A 20,233-nucleotide genomic window follows, 5' to 3' on the forward strand; every position below is an offset into this window, starting at 1 on the left:
CTCATTACCCCCACAGCCTTCTCTGCTCCCAAGGAAAGTAACCCCAGTCTGTCCAGCCTCTCTTTATAGCTGAAATACTCTAGCACACGCAACATTCCTGGCGAATCTCTTGTCTCATGCAATTGCTTCCTTCCTGTACTGTGCTGATGAGATGCACACAGCACTCCGGCTTTCTATACAGCTCCATCACAACCAGCCTGCTCTTTATTCTATGCTTCGGTTAATAAAGCTAGGTGTCCCATGTGCCTCCTTAACCACCTTATCTACTTGGGCTGCAGATCTCAGGAACCTAATGGACATGCACACCAAGGTGCCTCTGATCCTCTGTACTTCCTAGTACCCTACCGTTCATTGTATACTAGCGTCGTTAGTCTTCCCAAAATGCACTTTCAAAAAAAATTTAATTTTTCATTTCATGCATTACCTCACACTGACCTTTCTTATACTATTAACGCATTCTGCTATCTTACCTTTAATGCCACTATTATCACTTCTTTAGTCTTGCAACACCAGGTTAAAATCCAACAGGTTTGTTTCAAATCACTAGCTTTCAGAGCGCAGCTCCTTCCTCAGGTGAATGAAGAGGTAGGTTCCATGACCACATATATAGGTAAATTCAATGATGCAGGATGATACTTTGAATATGAGTCTTTGCAGTTAATTAAGTCTTTACATGTCCAGACGGAACGACCGGAGAGAGGGATAATCACTGGTTAAAGAGGTGTGAATTGTCTCAAGCCAGGACAGTTGGTAGGATTTCGCAAGCCCAGGCCAGATGGTGGAGGGCGAATGTAATGCGGCATGAATCCAAGGTCCAAGTTGATGCTGTACTCATGTGTGCACGACTTGGCCAACGTTGTCTACTTCATACACTGCAGGAAAGGATGTCCCGAAGCGTGGTACATTGGCGAGACCATGCAGACTCTGCGATAACGGATAAACGGACATAGCGTGACAAATGTCAGGCAGGAATGTTCCCTTCCAGTCGGGGAACACTTCAGCAGTCGAGGGCATTCAGCCCGTGATCCTCGGGTAAGCGTTCTCCAAGGCGGCCTTCAGAACATTCGACAACGCAGAATCGCCGAGCAGAAACTGATAACCCAAGTTCCGCATGCATGCGTGTAGCCTCAACTTGGACCTTGGATTCATGTCGCATTACATTCACCCTCCCCACCACCTGGCCTGGGCTTGCGAAATCCCACCAATTGTCCTGGCTTGAGACAATTCACACTCTTTAACCTGTGATTATCCCTCTCTCCGGTTGTTCCATCTGGACCTGTAAAGACTTAATTAACTGCAAAGACTTGCATTCAAAGTATCATCCTGCATCATTGAATTTGTCTATATATGTGGTCATGGAACCTACCTCTTCATTCACCTGAGGAAGGAGCAGTGCTCCGAAAGCTAGTGATTCGAAACAAACCTGTTGGACTTTAACCTAGTGTTCTAAGACTTCTTACTGTGCCCACCCCAATCCAATGCCTGCATCTCCACATCATTACTCATTAATGCCTCCGTTAACACTAACTTTTTCTTGTGTCTATGACATCGTTAGCAATTTCTCCTTGGCTCTGGCCTATCTCTAGTCTTCTATTCGGCCGCTCCTCCTCCACCCCCTCTAACTGTATAATTTATTACATTTCTTCCCGCTTCAGTTCTGTACAATAGTCACATGGACTCTTAACACTGTTTCTCTCTCCACAAATGCTGCCAGACCTGCTGGGTTTTTCCAGCATTTTTTGTTATTATTTCGATTTCTAGAATCCGCAGTATTTTGCTTTTATTTAGGAATGCTGTGCTAGCTTCCCATCAACGTAATCCTGGCTTGTCTTCTGCGCTCCTTCACATTTGCCATATCCATATTTTGTATTTAAAGTCCCCGCCGTTATCTCAGTTTCCTTCACAGCCATCAATTATTCCACCCCCCCCATCCACTCCATCCTATCTTCACTGCCTGCTCCAGTCTTCAACGCTGTTAGATTTTGGCCTACCATTCATCATCTCTCCCTCCTGTACTTTAGTGGCAGGATTTTCAGCCATTTGAACTCTGCCTGGGAATTCATCCCATCCCCAAACACACAGCTGCCTCTCGCACTTCCTGACTTGTGTGCGCTACCTTTTAAAAAAAAAAAAGTCTCCTGTAAACTTGCCTCTTTGACGAGCTATGAGGCAGCCTGCATGTTCCGGACTGCAAGGAATGCATGTCCCTTTCTGCATCTGTGAAGCAGATTGAGCTTCATAGTGCTCCTCGCCCTTTGAGAATCTCCCTCAAGCTACCTGTCTCACCCAGTTTTTGAACACCTGCCATTTTGTTGTGTCAGTCAATTATTTGTCTGATTATGCTCTGAGATGCACCTTGGCGGATTTATTGTGTTGAAAAGCACTATAAATGCACGTTGTTGGTTCCTGTGTCTTATACAGTGTGCTTCTTTTCATCTAGATCCTGTCTCTCTATGATAGTCTTCATGTCATTGATGTCGACAAAGTTGTTGAATATGTTAAAGGCCTCCAGCAAGAAGATGGTTCCTTCACTGGTGACAAATGGGGTAAGTTTCTCCCAACACACGTCTGTTTATGTAGAATATAATTCTAAACCAAGACTACATTTAGAGGTGTTTTTAGTCTGTCAGCATAGTTATAAATGAGCGGAATAAATGTGGGAACAAACCAACTTGCAGAGTATTTACAACATAGAAACGACTCATTTAACCCACCATTTTCATGCTGTAGCTTGCTACTTGATCCAAGTTATGTTGTGTTTTAGTGTGATAACTGTTGATTTATTTAAACCATGTCGACATCAATAAGCCTCCTGTGAATCGAAGGAAAGTTCTGATGGTCTGTTGGCAGAAGTGCTCATTAACTTGTATATTTACAATTTACCGTCTCTCGGACTATGGTTCCCATTGATCTGGTGACAGCGTGCAATAATACGTTTATGAAGCTGGAAGCCCTATGAGTTTTATTTTGATGTGGAGATGCCGGCGTTGGAGTGAGCACGGTAAGAAGTCTTACAACACCAGGTTAAAGTCCAACATGTTTGTTTCAAACACTAGCTTTCGGAGCACTGCTCCTTCACCTGATTCACCTGAGGAAGGAGCAGTGCTCTGAAAGCTAGTGTTTGAAACAAAGATGCTAGGCGTTAACCTGGTGTTGTAAGACTTCTTACAGTTTTATATTGACCCTTGCTGGCCTTCCTAAGTCTAGTAAATGTTTGGTCATTACACAGAAAAACAGCTTAGTCGTGTGACAGTTCTGCCCAGAGGCCCTGGATTAACAGTCCAGGGAATGAAAATTAAATCCCCCAGACGAGTTTGAGAACATAAATTAAATTTTGATGTAAATTGAAAGTAAAAATCAGTATCTGTAATAGTGACTTTGAAACTGATGGATTATATATTTTTAAACCCTACCTGGTTCACTGAAAGGAACAAAATCTGTCATGCTTACCTGGTCGAAACCTTTGCCACGCCAGTCCGCAAAATGTGGTCGACTCTCCCACAGCTCTCTGAAGCAGTTGTATCCAGAGAGCCACCAGCTGTTCAGAAAGGCCCATCTTCAACACCATACCAGCGCAGTTAGGGATGGACAATGCCCACCTTGCCATCCCAGGAGAGAATAAATCAATACAAAAATTGAACCTGCCCTGAAACCATGGCATAGGTTAATTGTGTTGGCCTATCCCAGAAGAAGTGAACCCCTGAGCTTGGGGGGTGGGGGGGGGGGGGGGGGGGGGGGGGGGGGGGGGTTGAGGTGATGGATCAGCCCTGATCTTATTGAACGATGGAGCAGGCTCAAGGCATCTTCCTGTATCCCAGTCGCTTCCACTTTAGAATTGAGAGTCTGCCTGGTTTTCAGCGTGTGCACTGCATTCTTTTAGTTGTTTTCATTGTCAAAAGCCCAGCTTTTAAAAATTAATTTCCAGCATGTGGGCGTCGCCACCTAGTCCAGCACTTACTGTTGCTGGCGGAAAGACTGGTTGAGAATGAAACTGCGCAGATAAATGCTGAGTTTTTCATAATTCTGACGGTCGGTGATAATTTCATTCGTTCAGTTCAGTGGCTGTTGAGCATGAGTTTCTGCTCATTGTAGTGATTTGTAATTGTTAATTATGATCATTGCTGGCTGTATGATTTTTATGGGATTGGATAATGTCAGCCATGACCAGCTGCCTCACTACATCCCGAACAATCGATCCAGAGGACAGGCCCTCAGCTTGAAAGGAGAGATTCCAAATCAATCTGGAGAGACAGTATTTCTGTGAGCAAGTGGATGAATCTATGGAGGAGACTCCCTCGGGAGACGGGTGGAAGCTGTTCAAATTACATAATTCAAATGTTCGTAGAATCATAGAATGCCTACAGTACAGAAGGAGGCCCCTTGGGTCCACACCAACCTCTGAAAAAGCACCTTACCTAGGCCCAACCCACCGAGGGGGTATTTAAAAAAATAATCTTTATTGTCACAAGTAGGCTTACATTAACACTGCAATGAAGTTACCGTGAAAAGCCCCCAATCGCCACATTCCGGCGCCTGTTCGGGTACACAGAGGGAGAATTCAGTTTGTCCAAATTACCTAACAGAACATCTTTCGGGACTTGTGGGAGGAAACCGGAGCACCCGGAGGAACGGGCAGAACGCGCAGACTCTACACAGACAGTGACCCATGCCAGGAATCAAACCTGGGACCCTGGAGCTGTGAAGCAACAGTGCTGACCACTGCGCTACCGTGCTAGCCTATCAAATAATTTCGGAAAGCTAGCAACATGGTTTTATGAAAGGTAAATCAGAATACAGGAGGGAGATAGAGAACCTAGTGGAGTGGTGCAGCGACAACAATCTCTCCCTCAATGTCAGCAAAACTAAAGAGCTAGTCATTGACTTCAGGAAGCAAAGTACTGTACTCACCCCTGTCAGCATCAACGGGGCCGAGGTGGAGATGGTTAGCAGTTTCAAATTCCATGGGGTACACATCTTCAAAAATCTGTCCTGGTCCACCCACGCCTATACTTCCTCAGGAAACTAAAGAAATTCGGCATGTCCACATTAACCCTGACCAACTTTTACAGATGCACCATAGAAAGCATCCTATCTGGCTGCATCACAGCCTGGTATGGCAACTGCTCGGCCCAGGACTGCAAGAAACTTCAGAGAGTCGTGAACACAGCCCAGTCCATCACACAAACCTGCCTCCCATCCATTGGCTCCCATCTACACCACCTGCTGCCTGGGGAAAGCGGGCAGCATAATCAAAGACCCTTCCCACCCGGTTTACTCACTCTTCCATCGGGCAGGAGATGCAGAACACGCACAAACAGACTCAAAAACAGCTTCTTCCCCGCTGTTGCCAGACTCTTAAACGACCCTCTTATGGACTGACCTCATTAACACTACATGCTTCATCCGATGCCGGTGCTTATGAGGTTACTTTGTATACCTTGTGTTGCCCTATTATGTATTTTCTTTTATTCCCTTTTCTTCCCATGTACTTAATGATCTGTTGAGCTACTCGCAGAAAAATACTTTTCACTGTACCTCGGTACACGTGTCAATAAACAAATCCAATCTAATAATGTTTGACAAATTTGCTAGAATTCTTTGAGGATGTATCAGGGAGAGTAGATAGAGGGGAACCTGTAGATGTAGTGTATTTAGATTTCCAAAAGGTAGTTAATCATGTGCCGCATAAGAGACTGGTGCATAAAGTAAAAGCCCGTGAAATTAGAGGAAGTGTGTTAACAGTTTTTAAAATAAATTTAGAGTAACCAAATTTTTTCCAATCAAGAGGCAATTTAGCATGGCCAATCCACCTAACCTGCACATCTTTGGGCTGTGGGAGGAAACTGGAGCGTCCGGAGGAAACCCACGCAGACACTGAGAGAAAGTGCAGACTCCGCATAGTCATCCAAGGTCGAAATTGAACCTGGGTCCCTGGCGCTGAGGCAGCGGTGCTAACCACTGTGCCAGCATGCTGCCCCCAAAGTTCAAGGAATTCGCCCACAAAAAAAAATTGGGCTCCGGTATCTCTGGAATTGGAGACATGGCCTGTGGTGAGTGGAGCAAGTGACTTTGGACATACAATTCCCAAAGCTCCCGCCCACTGGCCGTTTCCCTCGCCTCAGCCCTGGCTCTGTTGTTGATTTATTGAAAGATTGATAACCAAAAGCTATCATGTGACTACCAGGATGTGTGTTATCAGCGTTAGTTTTCACGTGTTTCTACAGAGCTATTTAATGGCACATTCACTTGCAGCTGCCTGTTGATTTTAATTTTGGTATTGGTCAGATTCTGCCTGCTCGTCTGGTTCCTGTGATCAGAGGTTTGGCTTAGGCTGGGTTGAACCTATAGAACAGTGTACAGCACAGAACAGGCCCTTCGGCCCTCGATGTTGTGCCGAGCAATGATCACCCTACTCAAACCCACGTATCCCCCTATACCCGTAACCCAACAACCCCCCCATTAACCTTACATTTTAGGACACTACGGGCAATTTAGCATGGCCAATCCACCTAACCCGCACATCTTTGGACTGTGGGAGGAAACCGGAGCACCCGGAGGAAACCCACGCGCACACGGGGAGGACGTGCAGACTCCGCACAGACAGTGACCCAGCCGGGAATCGAACCTGGGACCCTGGAGCTGTGAAGCATTTATGCTAACCACCATGCTACCGTGCTGCCCGAATATCGTTGGAGCTTAGCAGAATGAGAGGTTATCTTATTGAGATAGATACGATCCTGAGGGAACTGGAGCAGATTCCGGGAGGACGCTTCCTCTTGTGGGGAAATCTAGAACTGGAGGCAACTTCAAAATAAGGGGTCTCCCATTTCAGATGGAGCCGAGGATGAAATCCTTCCCTCAGTGGGGTGTTAGTTTGTGGAACTTTGTTCCACAGCGACCGCTGGAGGCCGGGTCATTGAATTTATTCAAGGCTGAATCGCAGATCTTAGATCTACGGGTGAGTTGTGGCTTATAGCTGGCAGGCAGGAAAGTGGAGTTGTGGGTCCCATTCAAATCACATGAACTGCAGCAGTTCAAAAAGGCAGCTCACCATCACCTTCTCAAAGGCAATTAGAGATGGGCAATAAATGCTGGTTTCACCAGTGTTATCTACATCCTGTAAATTAAATTTTTTTTATATCACAAATTCAGTCAGCAGGGAAATGAATTAAATTAGCAGTGCGACCAGGAAAACAGCTCTCCGACATTCCCAGGAACTAAACAAGCATTGATGTCAAACACTACGGTGTCCAATGATCAGTGCTGCTAATATCCAGTAACTTACACAGCCGGAATACAAATTAAACCTTTCTCGTTGTGTACAAAAGATTTGAAGCCTTTCAGCACTGGTCTCTTCAGCTTTCACAGCGTAGGTCCTTATGTGTTGCCTGGGGGCGGGGGGGGAGACTGGGACTGGGATGTGGCTGCGACTTGGCGTGTGGGGGTGAACTTTCCAATGGTGAGCCTTTAGGTTCCTACTGCTCTCCTCAAAGAAATTTAACAGCGGCATACTCATGGGGAAAATTAATGCATTGCTTTGTGTCACTGAAAAATCTCTTCTCTGTTCTAGGTGAAATAGACACGCGGTTTTCCTTCTGTGCTGTGGCAACGCTGGCACTTTTGGTAAGAATGTTAACACTCACCGTGCCTGATACACATTGCGACTGTGTAATTTTATAATTGAATAAGATACAGGCTGGCCTGTGGTTATTAAGAGTGAGAATAGCCACCAAATGCACGGTATTGTCCTAGTTTTTAGTGCAGTAACCAGTGGAAAAGCAATGTGCCAGTGAGATGCGAATGCCCATGTGTATCCTGGTGGTTTGGTGCGTGCATGTATCATAATGTTTTAAAAAATTGATTTATGGGATGTGGGCGTCGCTGGCTGTGCCAGCATTTATAGCTCATCCCTAATGCCCACGGGAAGGTGGTGATGGTGAGCTGCCACCTTGAACCATTGCAGCACCTGTCACGTAGGTACACCCGCAGTGCTGTTCGGGGAGTTGCAGGATTTTAACCCACTGATAGTGAAGGGGCGGTGATATATTTCCAAGTCAGGACAGTGAGCGATTTATAGGAGAGTGTTGGTGTTGCCATGCACCTGCTGCCCTTGTCCTTCCAGGTGGTTGATCTTGTGGGTTTGGGAAGGTGCTGCCTAAGGAACCTTGGTGAATTACTGCAGTGCTCCTTGTAGATGGTACACACGGCTACCACTGTGCGTCAGTGGTGGAGAGGTTGAATGTTTGTGAAAGGCGTACAATCAAGCGGGCTGCTTTGTCCTGGATGATGTCCAGTTTGCTTAGTGTTGTTGGGGCTGCACTCCTCCACTGTCACAATCCTGGACCAGACCCCAACAGCGACGAGGGTATGGGACAGAAACCCCAATATTTTATTTTAATTTTGTAAGTCTGTGAGGAAAGGAAACCTCGCTCCAGAATTGATTTCACAAAGAATTGGGCATATGGTATATTAAAACAATATTTATTACTGTTGAAATGAGTCCAAATCGGATTTAATCATTTAAAAACATTAAAAAAAAATAAATTTAGAGAACCCAATCATTTTTTTTCCAATTAAGAGGCAATTTAGGGGCGAAACCCACACAGACACGGGGGGAAACTCTACACGGACAGGGGGCTGGGATCGACCCCAGGTCCTCAGCGCTGTGAGGCAGCAGTGCTAACCACTGTGCCACCGCGCCGTCCTCAGAATTAATCAACATATTGATACACTTGTTCTGGTTGCCAAATGGCACATGAGGGACCACCGCTGTCTCCATTTGAGCTCTTGTGTTTTTTTTGTTCACTGGCCAGGCTTGGTAGGATTAGACCCGTTGGTAATCTACCCTCCAAGGTCTGCTTTCAGTCCAGCGCTACTTGTAAAAGGCCGTCTCCTGGCCGACTGTCGATCACAGGTCGGTCACAATTTCTTAAACTTATGATACAATTCTTAAATACTTTAGGCAATGCCGACAACACCCACATCTCTTAACTGAACTATCGACCGCCATTTGGTTGTTAGTCGGACTCTGTTCGTAGGTTTGGAATTCGTCAGTTGCTGCACACCCCACAGTCCTGAGATAAGTCTAGCAGTACTTATTATAAGTAAATATACTCACCCGGTACTCGTGATGGTATCAAATGATTGCCGAGTCCTGCCGACTGGGCCAGAGTGTTCATGGGCATGAATCCAAAAGAACCCAAAAAAATCTAGGGCAGCATAGTGGTTAGCACAATTGCATCACAGCTCCAGGGTCCCGGGTTCGATTCCCGACTTGGGTCACTGTCTGTGCGGAGTCTGCACGTTCTCCCCGTGTGTGGGTGGATTTCCTGCGGGTGCTCCGGTTTCCTCCCACAGTCCAAAGATGTGCAGGTTAGGTGGATTGGCCATGATAAATTGCCCTTAGTGTCCAAAATTGCTCTTAGTGTTGGGTGGGATTACTGGGTTATGGGGATAGGGTGGAGGTGTTAACCTTGGGTAGGGTGCACTTTCCAAGAGCCGGGGCAGACTCGATGACCCCCCCCCCCCCCCCCCCCCATACAGCAGCACAGCACCCGCTCGCCCCCCCTAAGCAACGCAGCACCCGCTCGGCACTGACCCCCCCCCAGCAGCACAGCACCTGCTCCTCTCCTCCCCCCCCCCCCCAGCAGCACAGCACCCGCTTGGTACTGACCCCCCCCCCCCACAGCAGCGTAGCACCCGCTCGCGCCCCCCCCCCCCCCCCGCAGCAGCACAGCATCCGCTCTCGCCCCCGCCCCCCCTGCAGCACAGCACCCGCTCCCCCCCCCCAGCAGCACAGCACCCGCTCCCCCCCCCCCCCCCCCCGCAGCACAGCACCCGCCCCCCCCCCCCCCCCCCCAGCAGCACTGCACCCGCCCGCCGTCCCCTCAGCAGCACACACCTGCTCACTGCCCCCACCCCCCAAGCAGCACAGCACCTGCTCAATGCTGGCCCCCCTTTGAAGCGGCGCGCCCGCTCAGCTTGGCCCTCCCCCTGCAGGGCCATGCCTGTTCAGTGCTGCGCCCGCTCAGCTTGGCCCTCCCCCTGCAGGGCCATGCCTGTTCAGTGCTGCGCCCGCTCAGCTTGGCCCTCCCGCTCAGCTTGGCCCTCCCCCTGCAGGGCCATGCCTGTTCAGTGCTGCGCCTGCTCAGCCTGGCCCTCCCCCTGCAGTGCCATGCCTGTTCAGTGCTGCGCCCGCTCAGCTTGGCCCTCCCCCTGCAGTGCCATGCCTGTTCAGTGCTGCGCCCGCTCAGCTTGGCCCTCCCCCTGCAGTGCCATGCCTGTTCAGTGCTGCGCCCGCTCAGCCTGGCCCTCCCCCTTGCAGGGCCATGCCTGTTCAGTGCTGCGCCCGCTCAGCTTGGCCCTCCCCCTTGCAGTGCCATGCCTGTTCAGTGCTGCGCCGGCTCAGCGTTTGCCTGGATAACATTCTTAATTTTCTCGTGTGGGAATTGAACCCGCAACCTTCAGGCTGAGGTCAGGGTATTATTGAACGAGCCACCTGGCACCATTTAAGCTCTTGTCTGAAGAGTGATCACGAGGTGTGGTGCTGATGGGGTGATGTGATTGTATCTCAGCATGAGTTCTGGCGAAATGAGAGGTAACCTATTCAACGTTGGCGAGAGAGCTCTTTCATTCGGCTAGTTTCAGCTGCTTGTTTCTGAATTTCTAAAACCCTTCATCAATCCATCTTATTGTGTCGCTGATCCGTAATGCCAGGACTGGTTTGTTTTGCAGGGAAGACTCAGTGCCATTAATCTGGATTCGGCAGCAGAATTTGTTTTATCCTGTATGAACTTTGATGGCGGATTTGGATGTCGACCGGGTTCTGAATCTCATGCTGGACAGGCAAGGCAGCACTTGTTCACAGTGTAAAGGATCCCCGATCTAAATTATTCAAATTCAGCTCTGAAGTACTAATCAGTTTCTGATCTTAGAACATCAATGCTGGATTGCACAATAAAGAAAGAGCCGTAACCTTACCATCAATCTTATTGGACAGCATCGCTCTTGGCCAAACAGGCTTTGCAATTTTGCTCTGTCGCATTATAAGGAAAGCACACGCATTTAAACAATGACTTTCACCACCTCAAGGCCACGCAGGTTTTTAAAATCAATTTTAAAGTGTTGTCATTGTACCAAGTGTAGTTGACATAAAAACAGCAGCCAGTTTGCACGTCAAGTTCCCACAAACAGCAATGTGATAATATCAGAATACTGATGCTGCAAGGAAATATATATTATCACTGGAGGCAGTACAGGTGGAGGTGTACTGAGATGGTCCCGGTATGGGAAGGGTCTACCATATGAGGAAAGATTGGGGGAGTCTGTACTCCCTGGAGTTCAGAAGAATGAGCGGCGATATGATTGAAACATTTAAGATTCTTAGGGTGTTAGACGGTAAATGTTGGGAGGAAGTTTCCACTCATGGGAGAGTGTAGAACCAGAGGGCAGAGTGGCAGAATAAGGGGGAGCTCATTTCAGATGGATTTGAGGAAGAATTTCTTCTGAGTGGTGAATCTTTGGAATTCTTTACCTCAGGAAGCTGTGGAGGTGCGAGACCGTGGACATTGCCATGGCTGAGATTGGTAGGTTTTTAATCAGCAGTGGGGGAAGGAAGGGCTACAGAGAGAAGACAGGAAGGTGGGTTTAGTGAGTCATAAATTAGCCATGATCTTGTTAAATGGCAGAGCAAGCCCGAAGGGCCGAATGGCCTCCACCTGTTCCTTATGGTGTTACAACAGTGCAGCAGCCCCCCGCCCCCACTCTCAGTACTGCCCCTCTGACTGTGCAGCATCCCTCAGATCGCCGCCAGGGCAGTGCTGCCACCCGGCCCTCAGTATTCCCCTCCCTACAGGGCAGCGATTATGTTCTCTGGAGGGGGGCATTTGATCCCACAACCCTCTGACTCGGAGGCATTTGTCCTGTGTACTGATCCACGGCTGACGTCAATCCAGTCCACAGCCTTCCGAATGAGAAAGTGTGCAGACAGCCCAGCTCTGATGTCAGGTCTGCACTCACTCCCAAGCTGCCTTTCGCATGATAGATTTACTGTGTCTGCAGCAATTCCCATTTCGATTCTGAACTACTTTAACAATTTGACCTAAACGGACATTTACCATTTAAGTGAATCTGCGGCAACGTGCATTTTATGCACGTGGAAAATCCCCACTAAATTGTCACCTAATTGAAATGAAAGCTCTTAACCTGAGGAAGAAGCCGTTACGGATTGCGTTCTTTCTCCCACAGTTCGACGGGACCTTCTCTCCCGGAGAGTGGGTTGTGGGGAGTGGTTTAACAAATTGTTTCTCTCATTTTCCAGATCTACTGCTGCACAGGATTTCTGGCGATCACAGGTCAATTGCACCAAATTAATGCCGACTTGCTGGGTTGGTGGCTGTGTGAGCGGCAATTGCCATCGGGGGGCCTCAACGGACGACCGGAAAAGGTATTTTGGTGGGGGGGGGGGAGAAAAACGTCTTTATTTTAAAGATGATGCAAGCTCACGCGCAATTGAATTTTTTTCTTGCAAAACCTTGTGGTGCAAAATAATCCCCTGTTAATTATTGGGTGCAAACCACTTGATTCTCTCCATTTTATTATAATTGGAAAGGAGCATAGGACTTGGGAGCAGGAAGAGGCCATTCAGCCCCTCGAGCCTGCTCCAACATTCATTATGATCATGGCTGATCTGATTGTATTTTCAACTCCACTTTCCCGCCTCGCCCCATAACCCTCAACTCCCTTGTCTATCAAACATCTGTCCTACTCAGCCTTGAATATATTCAATGACCCAACCTCCACTGCTCTCTGGGGAAGTGAATTCCACAGATTAACAACCCTCTGAGAGAAACGTTCTTGTCGTTTCAGTCATAAATGGGAAACCTCTTAATTCTCAAACTGTGTGGCCTGGTTCCAGTCTCCCCCACAAGAGGAACCCTCCTGCTGCTGTCTACCCTATTGTCATATCTGTAACTTTGATCAGTTTATTAATCAAAAGTTTTAACCAGAAGTCTTTATTGACGAGGTAAACAAAGGACAACGCAGGTATAAAGTCTTTCCAAGTTTGTTGGACACAGTAACATTAACCCGTAAATTATCCCAATGTTATTCACAAACCAGTCCCAAGATTTATGATACTGCCCCAACTAATGGACTCGGTCGTGCCGCTGGGTCTGGTTCTCTGAGCCTCGCGTTTCTCAGGGTCCTCGTGGCGGAGTGGGTTTCACTGGCTGCTTCCTTGCATCTCTGGTCAGTCTTGAACCGTCAAGGTCACGTCCACGCCGAGTCTTCACTGGGGTGTGCCCCGTGGGTCTACCTTCATCTCCCTCCCTCCCAGAAACTTCTCTGACCCTCGCCAATGAGGTTGCGGGAGTGGGCTTGGCGATGACCGTTTGACGGGACACCAGGGACCCGCCCCCTGGTGGTGGTGTTTGCAGGTAGCTTGTTGCCATATAAGGTAACGGCGGGAGGTTTGGATGCCAGAAAGCCTGGCTCCCATATGGGTAGCCCAAAACAAATCGGTGCATATGAATGGAGCCAATTATCTTCTGAGGGGTGATTGACGAGGCAGGCCCAGACATGTCCTGGCAGTTTGTTTGTGCTTAGTATATTTGAGAGTTTGGTCAAGTTCGAATTTCCATCAGCCTGCTTGGGGTGGACTGCAGTTTGCTTTAAAATGTCCAATTCTTTGTTTAGAGTGTCCAATTGGATTGGGCCTAAAATCCAGGCCATTCTGCACTATCAAGTCCCCTCGGAATGTTTCAATCATATCAACTCTCACTCTTTTGAGGTCGTGGGTACGTGCCCATTCTACGTAAAATAAGTCTTTCATCTGAGGCGCGAGTCGAGTGAACATTCTGTGAGCTGCTGACACAATCATATCCTTTTTCAAATAAGGGGGACCAAAGCTGTGCAGTGGGGTTTATTAAAGCGGCAGGAAAAACGATTGTCCCAGTGGAAGAGTTGTCAGAGTGTACAACCTATTACTGTGAAAATCCCCTAGTCGCCACATTCCGGCACCTGTTCAGGTACACTGAGGGAGAATTCAGAATGTCCAAATTACCTAGCAGCACGTCTTTCAGAACTGGTGGGAGGAAACCGGAGCACCCGGAGGAAACCCACACAGACACGGGGAGAACGTGCAGACTCCGTGAGAAATCAGACAATTTTGAATTTGACATTCCCACGATTAAATTGGGTGCTGATTTTGTTTTTATTCGCTCATGGCACGTGGGCATCGCAGGCTGGGCCAGCATTTATTGCCCATCCCTAATTGCCCTTGAGGGGCAGATAAGAGTCAACCACAACTTTCTCCCCATGACCAAAATTACATTTTTGATTTCTTATTCGCCTCTTCATTACATGTTGTGACAATTTTAAATGCTTTCTAGCCAACTTACCAGCCCTGTTTAATCTCTCCCTAAAGTTTGACACATAGTGGGTCTGGAGACACATGTAGGCCAGACCAGGTAAGAACAGCAGATTTCCTTCCCTAAAGGGCATTAATGAACCAGATGGGTCTTCACGACTTGCTTTACATTAGGCTTTTACTGCTAGATTTTTATTGAATTCAAATTTCACCATCGGCAGTGGCGAGATTTGAACTTGGGTCCCCAGAGCATTATTCTGGGTCTCTGGTTTATTAGTCCAGTGACAATACCACTACACCATCACCTCCCCTTAGGATTCAAAAATTGGGATAAATTATTGAGTATCTTCTGGGGGGGAGATCAAAATGACCTGAAAGAGTCATGCTTTTTCCGGTTAAACAACGCCCATACAGCTCAATCCATTAAAGTTAAAACAGATGCAAAGGAAATCACAACATGCTTAAAGATATCATTGAAGTGAGTTGCAGCGATTGGAGTTCACCAATAGTCCTGGTGCCAAAACCGGATGGAAGACAAAGATTGTGTGTGGACTATGGAAAGATCAACACAATTAAGAAATCAGCTTTTCCTATTCCTCGTTTGGAAGACTGTGTTGAAAAGATGGGACAAGCATGTTTCATTACCGAACGTGATTTACTGAAAGGATATTGGCGAGCCTTGCTTCAAACACGGACAAAAGAGCTGAATGCCTGAGGTGAGAGTGACTGCCCTTGACATTAATGCAGCAGTGGACAGAGTATGGTATTAAGGAGCCCGAGCTAAACTGGAGTCAATGGAAATCAGGGGAAAACTCTCTGCTGGTTGGAGCCATATCTGGCACAAAGGAAGATGGTTGTGGTGGTTGGAGGTCAATCATCTCAGCTGCAGGACATCACTGCAGGAGTTCCTCAGGATAGTGTCCTAGGCCCAATCATCTTCAGCTGCTTCATCAATGACCACAGGGATCCATGGAATATTTGACCACAATTTTGGTTAATAAATAGGCTGAGTATGAGTGTGTTTTGTTAGCTGAATGGCAATTGCTTGTTCATTGCATCCATTAATGTCCGTGCTGTCCTGCTTTCCCACAGTTGCCAGATGTTTGTTACTCCTGGTGGGTGCTAGCCTCTCTGAAAATTATTGGCCGATTGCACTGGATCGACAAGGAGAAATTGAGCCGTTTTATATTGGCCTGTCAGGATGACGAGACTGGTGGATTTGCAGACCGGCCTGGAGATGTGGTAAGTGCTTGGCCACGAGGATTAGGGCAGTGGTGGGTAGCTGCTTATTTAATCGTGCGCCATGGCCCATTTATTGGAATTGGAAGCTTACATTTTTGAAATGTTGCTGTACCCAGAACTTAAGAGTTTGGTTACAAATCAATGAAGACGCAGATATCATGGAATGATCTTTTGAATTAGTTTATAGGTTACTGGCTAGGCCAGAATTTATTACCCAGCTTTAATTGCCCTTGAGAAGGTGGTGATGTGCCACCATCTTGCATTGCTGCAGTCCACTTGGTGTAGATATTCCCACAGTGCTGTTCGCGAGAGACTACCAGGATTTCGATGCAACCGTTTGAAGGAAACCCTGATTATATTTGCAAGTCAGGATAGTGTGAGACCTGGGGAACTGGCAAATGGTGATGTTCCTATGCATCTGCTGCCCATGTTCTTTCAGATTCTAGATGCAAGAGGGCAAGGATGTTTGGAAGGAGTCTTGGTAAGTTCTGCAGTGCGTATTGTAGATGGTACATACTGCTACCATTGGAATGGTGGATAGAGTGATAATCAAGTGGCCTGCTTTGTCCTGAAGGCTGTCAAGTCTTTTACATGTTATTGGGACTGCACTCATCCAGGCAGCTCCTGACCTGTGCTAAGTAGGTGGTGGACAGACCTTGAGTCAGGAAGTGAGTTACTCGCTGCTGAATTCCCAGCTTCTGACCTGCTCTCCTAGCCACAGTATTTATACGGCTGGTCAATAGTAACCCACCAGCATGTTGATGGTGAGGGATTTGGTAATGCTATTGAAGGTCAAAGGAAATGGTTAGATTCTCCCTTGTTCTAGTTGGTCATTGCCTGACGATTGTGAGGTGTGCATGTTACTTGCCACTTGTTAGCCCAGGTGTAATGAGCAGGTTATTGCAGGGTAAGTGTTGTTTGACACCACTGTTGATGAAACTTTCCATCTGTTTGCTGATGATTGAGAGCAGATTTGGGTGTGATTGGCCGAGTTAGATGTGGTTTGCTTTTTTGTAGACATTTTCAACATTGCGCTATGGTAGCTTTACTGGGACAAGTTGGCTAGGGTCAGGGCTAGGTGAAGAGCACAAGCCTTCAGCTCTCCTGTGGCAATGTTGTTGGGTCCCATAGCCTTTGTAGTATGGGCGCAAATGAAAATCATTTTGAAAGAGCCATCCTTTGTCCTGCTATTCCCTATAACAGTGCAAAACGTTCCTTTTCAAATATTTATCAAATTATTTTTAGAAATTACTGTTGAATAAAGGCGGCATGGTGGTGCAGTGGTTAGCACTGCTGCCTCACGGCGCCGAGGTCCCAGGTTCTATACCGGCTTTTGTCACTGTCCATGTGGAGTTTGCACACACTCCCCGTGGATTTCGCCCCCACAACCCAAAGATGTGCAGGTTAGGTGGATTGGCCACATTAAATTGCCCTTAATTGGAAAAAAAAATTGGGTACTATAATTTTTTTTTAAACTTTAAAAGAAAAGAAATTACTATTGAATCTACCGATAGCACATTCCAGCCTGTATCTTAAACCTCTGTCCTTTTACTGACCGCCCCACCCCCGACAGAGGAAGTAACTTTTCCTTTTTCACTTGTGTCAAAACCTTCCATTCTTCTACCCTCTATTTTAATACACGTTTTAGCCGTCCATTTGGGTCGGTCTTGTGCGGGTGGAGGAATATAAAGATTTATTAGTAACTTTACACGGGGGCGATTAGTTACTGGTCAATAGCTTCTTTGAGAGAAATGTCTCAATTCTGAAATATCGTTTTTTTTTTCCCTGTTGTAGGTTGATCCCTTCCACACCCTGTTCGGAGTGGCAGGTCTCTCCCTGCTGGGGGACAAGCAGATTAAGCCTGTTAACCCAGTGTTCTGTATGCCGGAGGACACTCTACGGAGGATCGGCATCCAGCCCGAGTTGCTGTGTTAAAGAGAGTCTTGGGCCTCTTCTCGGTGCTATGTTTGAATGCTATTGTGGACAGAACTTGATCAATGTTTAGCTGAGGGCACTTCACCCATCATCTCACTTGGCGTTTGGCAATAATTTGTAGGTTTTATCTATTGCGTGGAATCAGTTTGTTAATGGTGTGGTTTCTACTGTGTATCACTGCTGTGAGGGATGGGGAGGTGCAACCTTACACTTTACTGATCACACACCTTCAGTCATGGCAACTAACTGCATCTCGAGATGGTCATCTTGTGATATATGCTGACTTACACTAATGTCCTTTTCCTATTTTAAATTGTTTTGTGTGATATATATATCATATATATATATACAAATCTATATTATTTATATACGTTAATTTTGACTGTTGATGGTCTATAGAGAAGAGGCACTAAGTTTCTGGGCAATGTTACAATTGTAGAGGTGTGTGAATCGCTGTTGAATTTCACAGGGCCCCAGTTCAAAACAAAAGCCAAAGACCCAAAATACAGGCTTCTGGTTTAGTTTTGTTTTCCACCCAAATTTTAATAAATTAATTTTAAATTGAGAGACGTCAGTTAACCTTGATTCAGAGACCACCACCACCCGTTAAATCAGAAGGTTAAAGATTCAAGCCCCAAATCCAGATGCCTGACCACATCTATGGACTGCAGGAGGTACTGACCCTCGGACGAGACATGAAACCCGGAGCCCCATCTGTCCTCGGATGGATGTAAAAGATCCCTCACAGCTGCTGTTTTGAAGAGGAACAGGAGAGCTCTATCAGTGGTCCTGACCAATATGCATTTGTCAACCGATTGTCACGAAAACAGACTGCCTGGTTACAGGACCTCGCTCCGTGTCGATTCACGGTTGCCTTTGCTGCCATTGCAACTTTCCCCTTGGAAAAGTGCTTCGTTCACTGTGAAGTGCTCTGGTATATCCGGAAGTCGAGGAAGGTGCTTTCGAAATAGTTTGTTCTTGGGAAGTTTTGTGTTTGCCAAGCACAGTGCTACTTTATTTACTATCAAACTAGCAATGTTAACCTAGCTGTCAAGCAGTGGTTAACTTTCAGACCTCCCGAAGAACATCTGGAGTGGGTGAGGGGAATGTTGATTCATATTAAACCTGTGGATTGGAGGAAAACTTTGAAATAGTTTACCGTTTCTGTACCGGTTAATTAGTTTGCTTTACGGCACTGATTAAATACTGATCATGCAAACTGGCAGGAGGTACTCTTTTTTTTTCAGATTGCGGTTGTTTGCGTAACAGGAATAAAACTGCTTTGTCCAGAGATCAGATCAATCTTTGTAGTGAAAGGTCGCCCTAATGAGGTACAATATAATGTTTACAGTAGAGAGTCTCATTAAAATCTCACTTGTTTTTCTGTCCCTGGGTTTAGCAATTGTGAAGAGGACTCTGGACGAGCAAATGTGGCAGTAGGTGAGGGAAAGTAGCTGTTGCTGGAGGTGATAAACGCGGGCAGTTTGAGTTGTCTAATTTTTTCAACACATTGGTGGGACCTGGGTGTCAATGGTCAGGCCAGTTGCCCTTGAGAAGGCGGTGGTCAGCTGCCTTCAGGAACCGCTGCAGTCCCTGAGATGTAGGTACATCCCTGATGCTGTTAGAGAGGGAGTTCCAGGATTTTAACCCAGCGACAGTGAAGGAACAGCCGATTTATGGATGGTGTGTGGCTTGGAGGAGAGCATCCAGGTGGTGGTGAAAGGGCATTAAAGGAATCGAAAGGAGCTACAAGGTCGAACTGAAAACCAAAACTGGAAGTTGCAATATGTCCTGGGAATTAACTGAAAATATCAATGGAAGAACTGGACGAACATAAATAAAACCCAAAACAGCAGGGACATCAGTTTAGATAGATGTAGCATTGACGCTGCAGGGGTAGGAGAGGGGGAACTTGCAGTCCAATCATTGTGTAGACCACCATTTCTTTTTGCCTTGGTTTTGACCAGGAATGGGAAAGATGCCTGATTGCCGTTTCCTGAAACAAATCAATAATACAGCGCTCTTCCATGAAGGTTGATATTTATTTTCTTTACAGATAACTCTTTTTGTGAGTCCCACATTCTCGTTGCAGCTTTGAACCACTTGAGCGGAGCTGCTGTTCTGTGTAAACTGTTGGAAAAATATATAGTCATAACTTAAATAATATCTAATCGAGATGGAAGATCACCTGGTATCATGAAAAGTTTTGCTGGTCACGTTAAACTGAAAAATTGACATGTTTTGTGTGATAGTCTGTAATCTTACAATGACCGATGGAAGGAAATCTGCTTTTAATTTCACCAAATAAACCCACCTTTAGTTCAACATATTTATTTCAAAGTAAAAAATGTGTGTTTGTCATGATTTAATTGCAGTACAGCGAGGAGGATTTGAAACGAGCAAACACCTCATTGGATGAGTATATTTGCTCATTTTAGCTGAGTGTTTAAATAAAACACAGTTGTTATGATCGAGAATATCCTGTGTTGTCATTTTACAGTAAGATTGCAGGAGAGTTTTCTTGCCTCGTTCCCAAAGGAGAAATTGTGCGTCTCATAAGAACATAAGAACTAGGAGCAGGAGTAGGCCATCTGGCCCCTCGAGCCTGCTCCGCCATTCAATGAGATCATGGCTGATCTTTTGTGGACTCAGCTCCACTTTCTGGCCCGAACACCATAACCCTTAATC

The 20,233-nt window shown here is 46.6% G+C and overlaps 1 protein-coding gene across 1 annotated transcript in view; it reads left to right on the plus strand.

The window, feature by feature from the left end:
* Window positions 1–20,022, plus strand: part of rabggtb (Rab geranylgeranyltransferase subunit beta) — a 53,686-nt gene extending 33,664 nt beyond the window's left edge. The window contains exons 3-8 of the mRNA XM_038793415.1: window positions 2,441–2,546; window positions 7,571–7,623; window positions 10,735–10,845; window positions 12,320–12,445; window positions 15,461–15,610; window positions 17,405–20,022. Coding sequence (XP_038649343.1) covers window positions 2,441–2,546; window positions 7,571–7,623; window positions 10,735–10,845; window positions 12,320–12,445; window positions 15,461–15,610; window positions 17,405–17,545 — 687 coding nt within the window. The 3' untranslated portion in view covers window positions 17,546–20,022. The remainder of the gene's footprint in view (window positions 1–2,440; window positions 2,547–7,570; window positions 7,624–10,734; window positions 10,846–12,319; window positions 12,446–15,460; window positions 15,611–17,404) is intronic.
* Window positions 20,023–20,233: the final 211 nt, after the last annotated feature.

Source organism: Scyliorhinus canicula, chromosome 4 (assembly GCF_902713615.1).
Source record: "Scyliorhinus canicula chromosome 4, sScyCan1.1, whole genome shotgun sequence".
Lineage (NCBI taxonomy): Eukaryota > Metazoa > Chordata > Chondrichthyes > Carcharhiniformes > Scyliorhinidae > Scyliorhinus > Scyliorhinus canicula.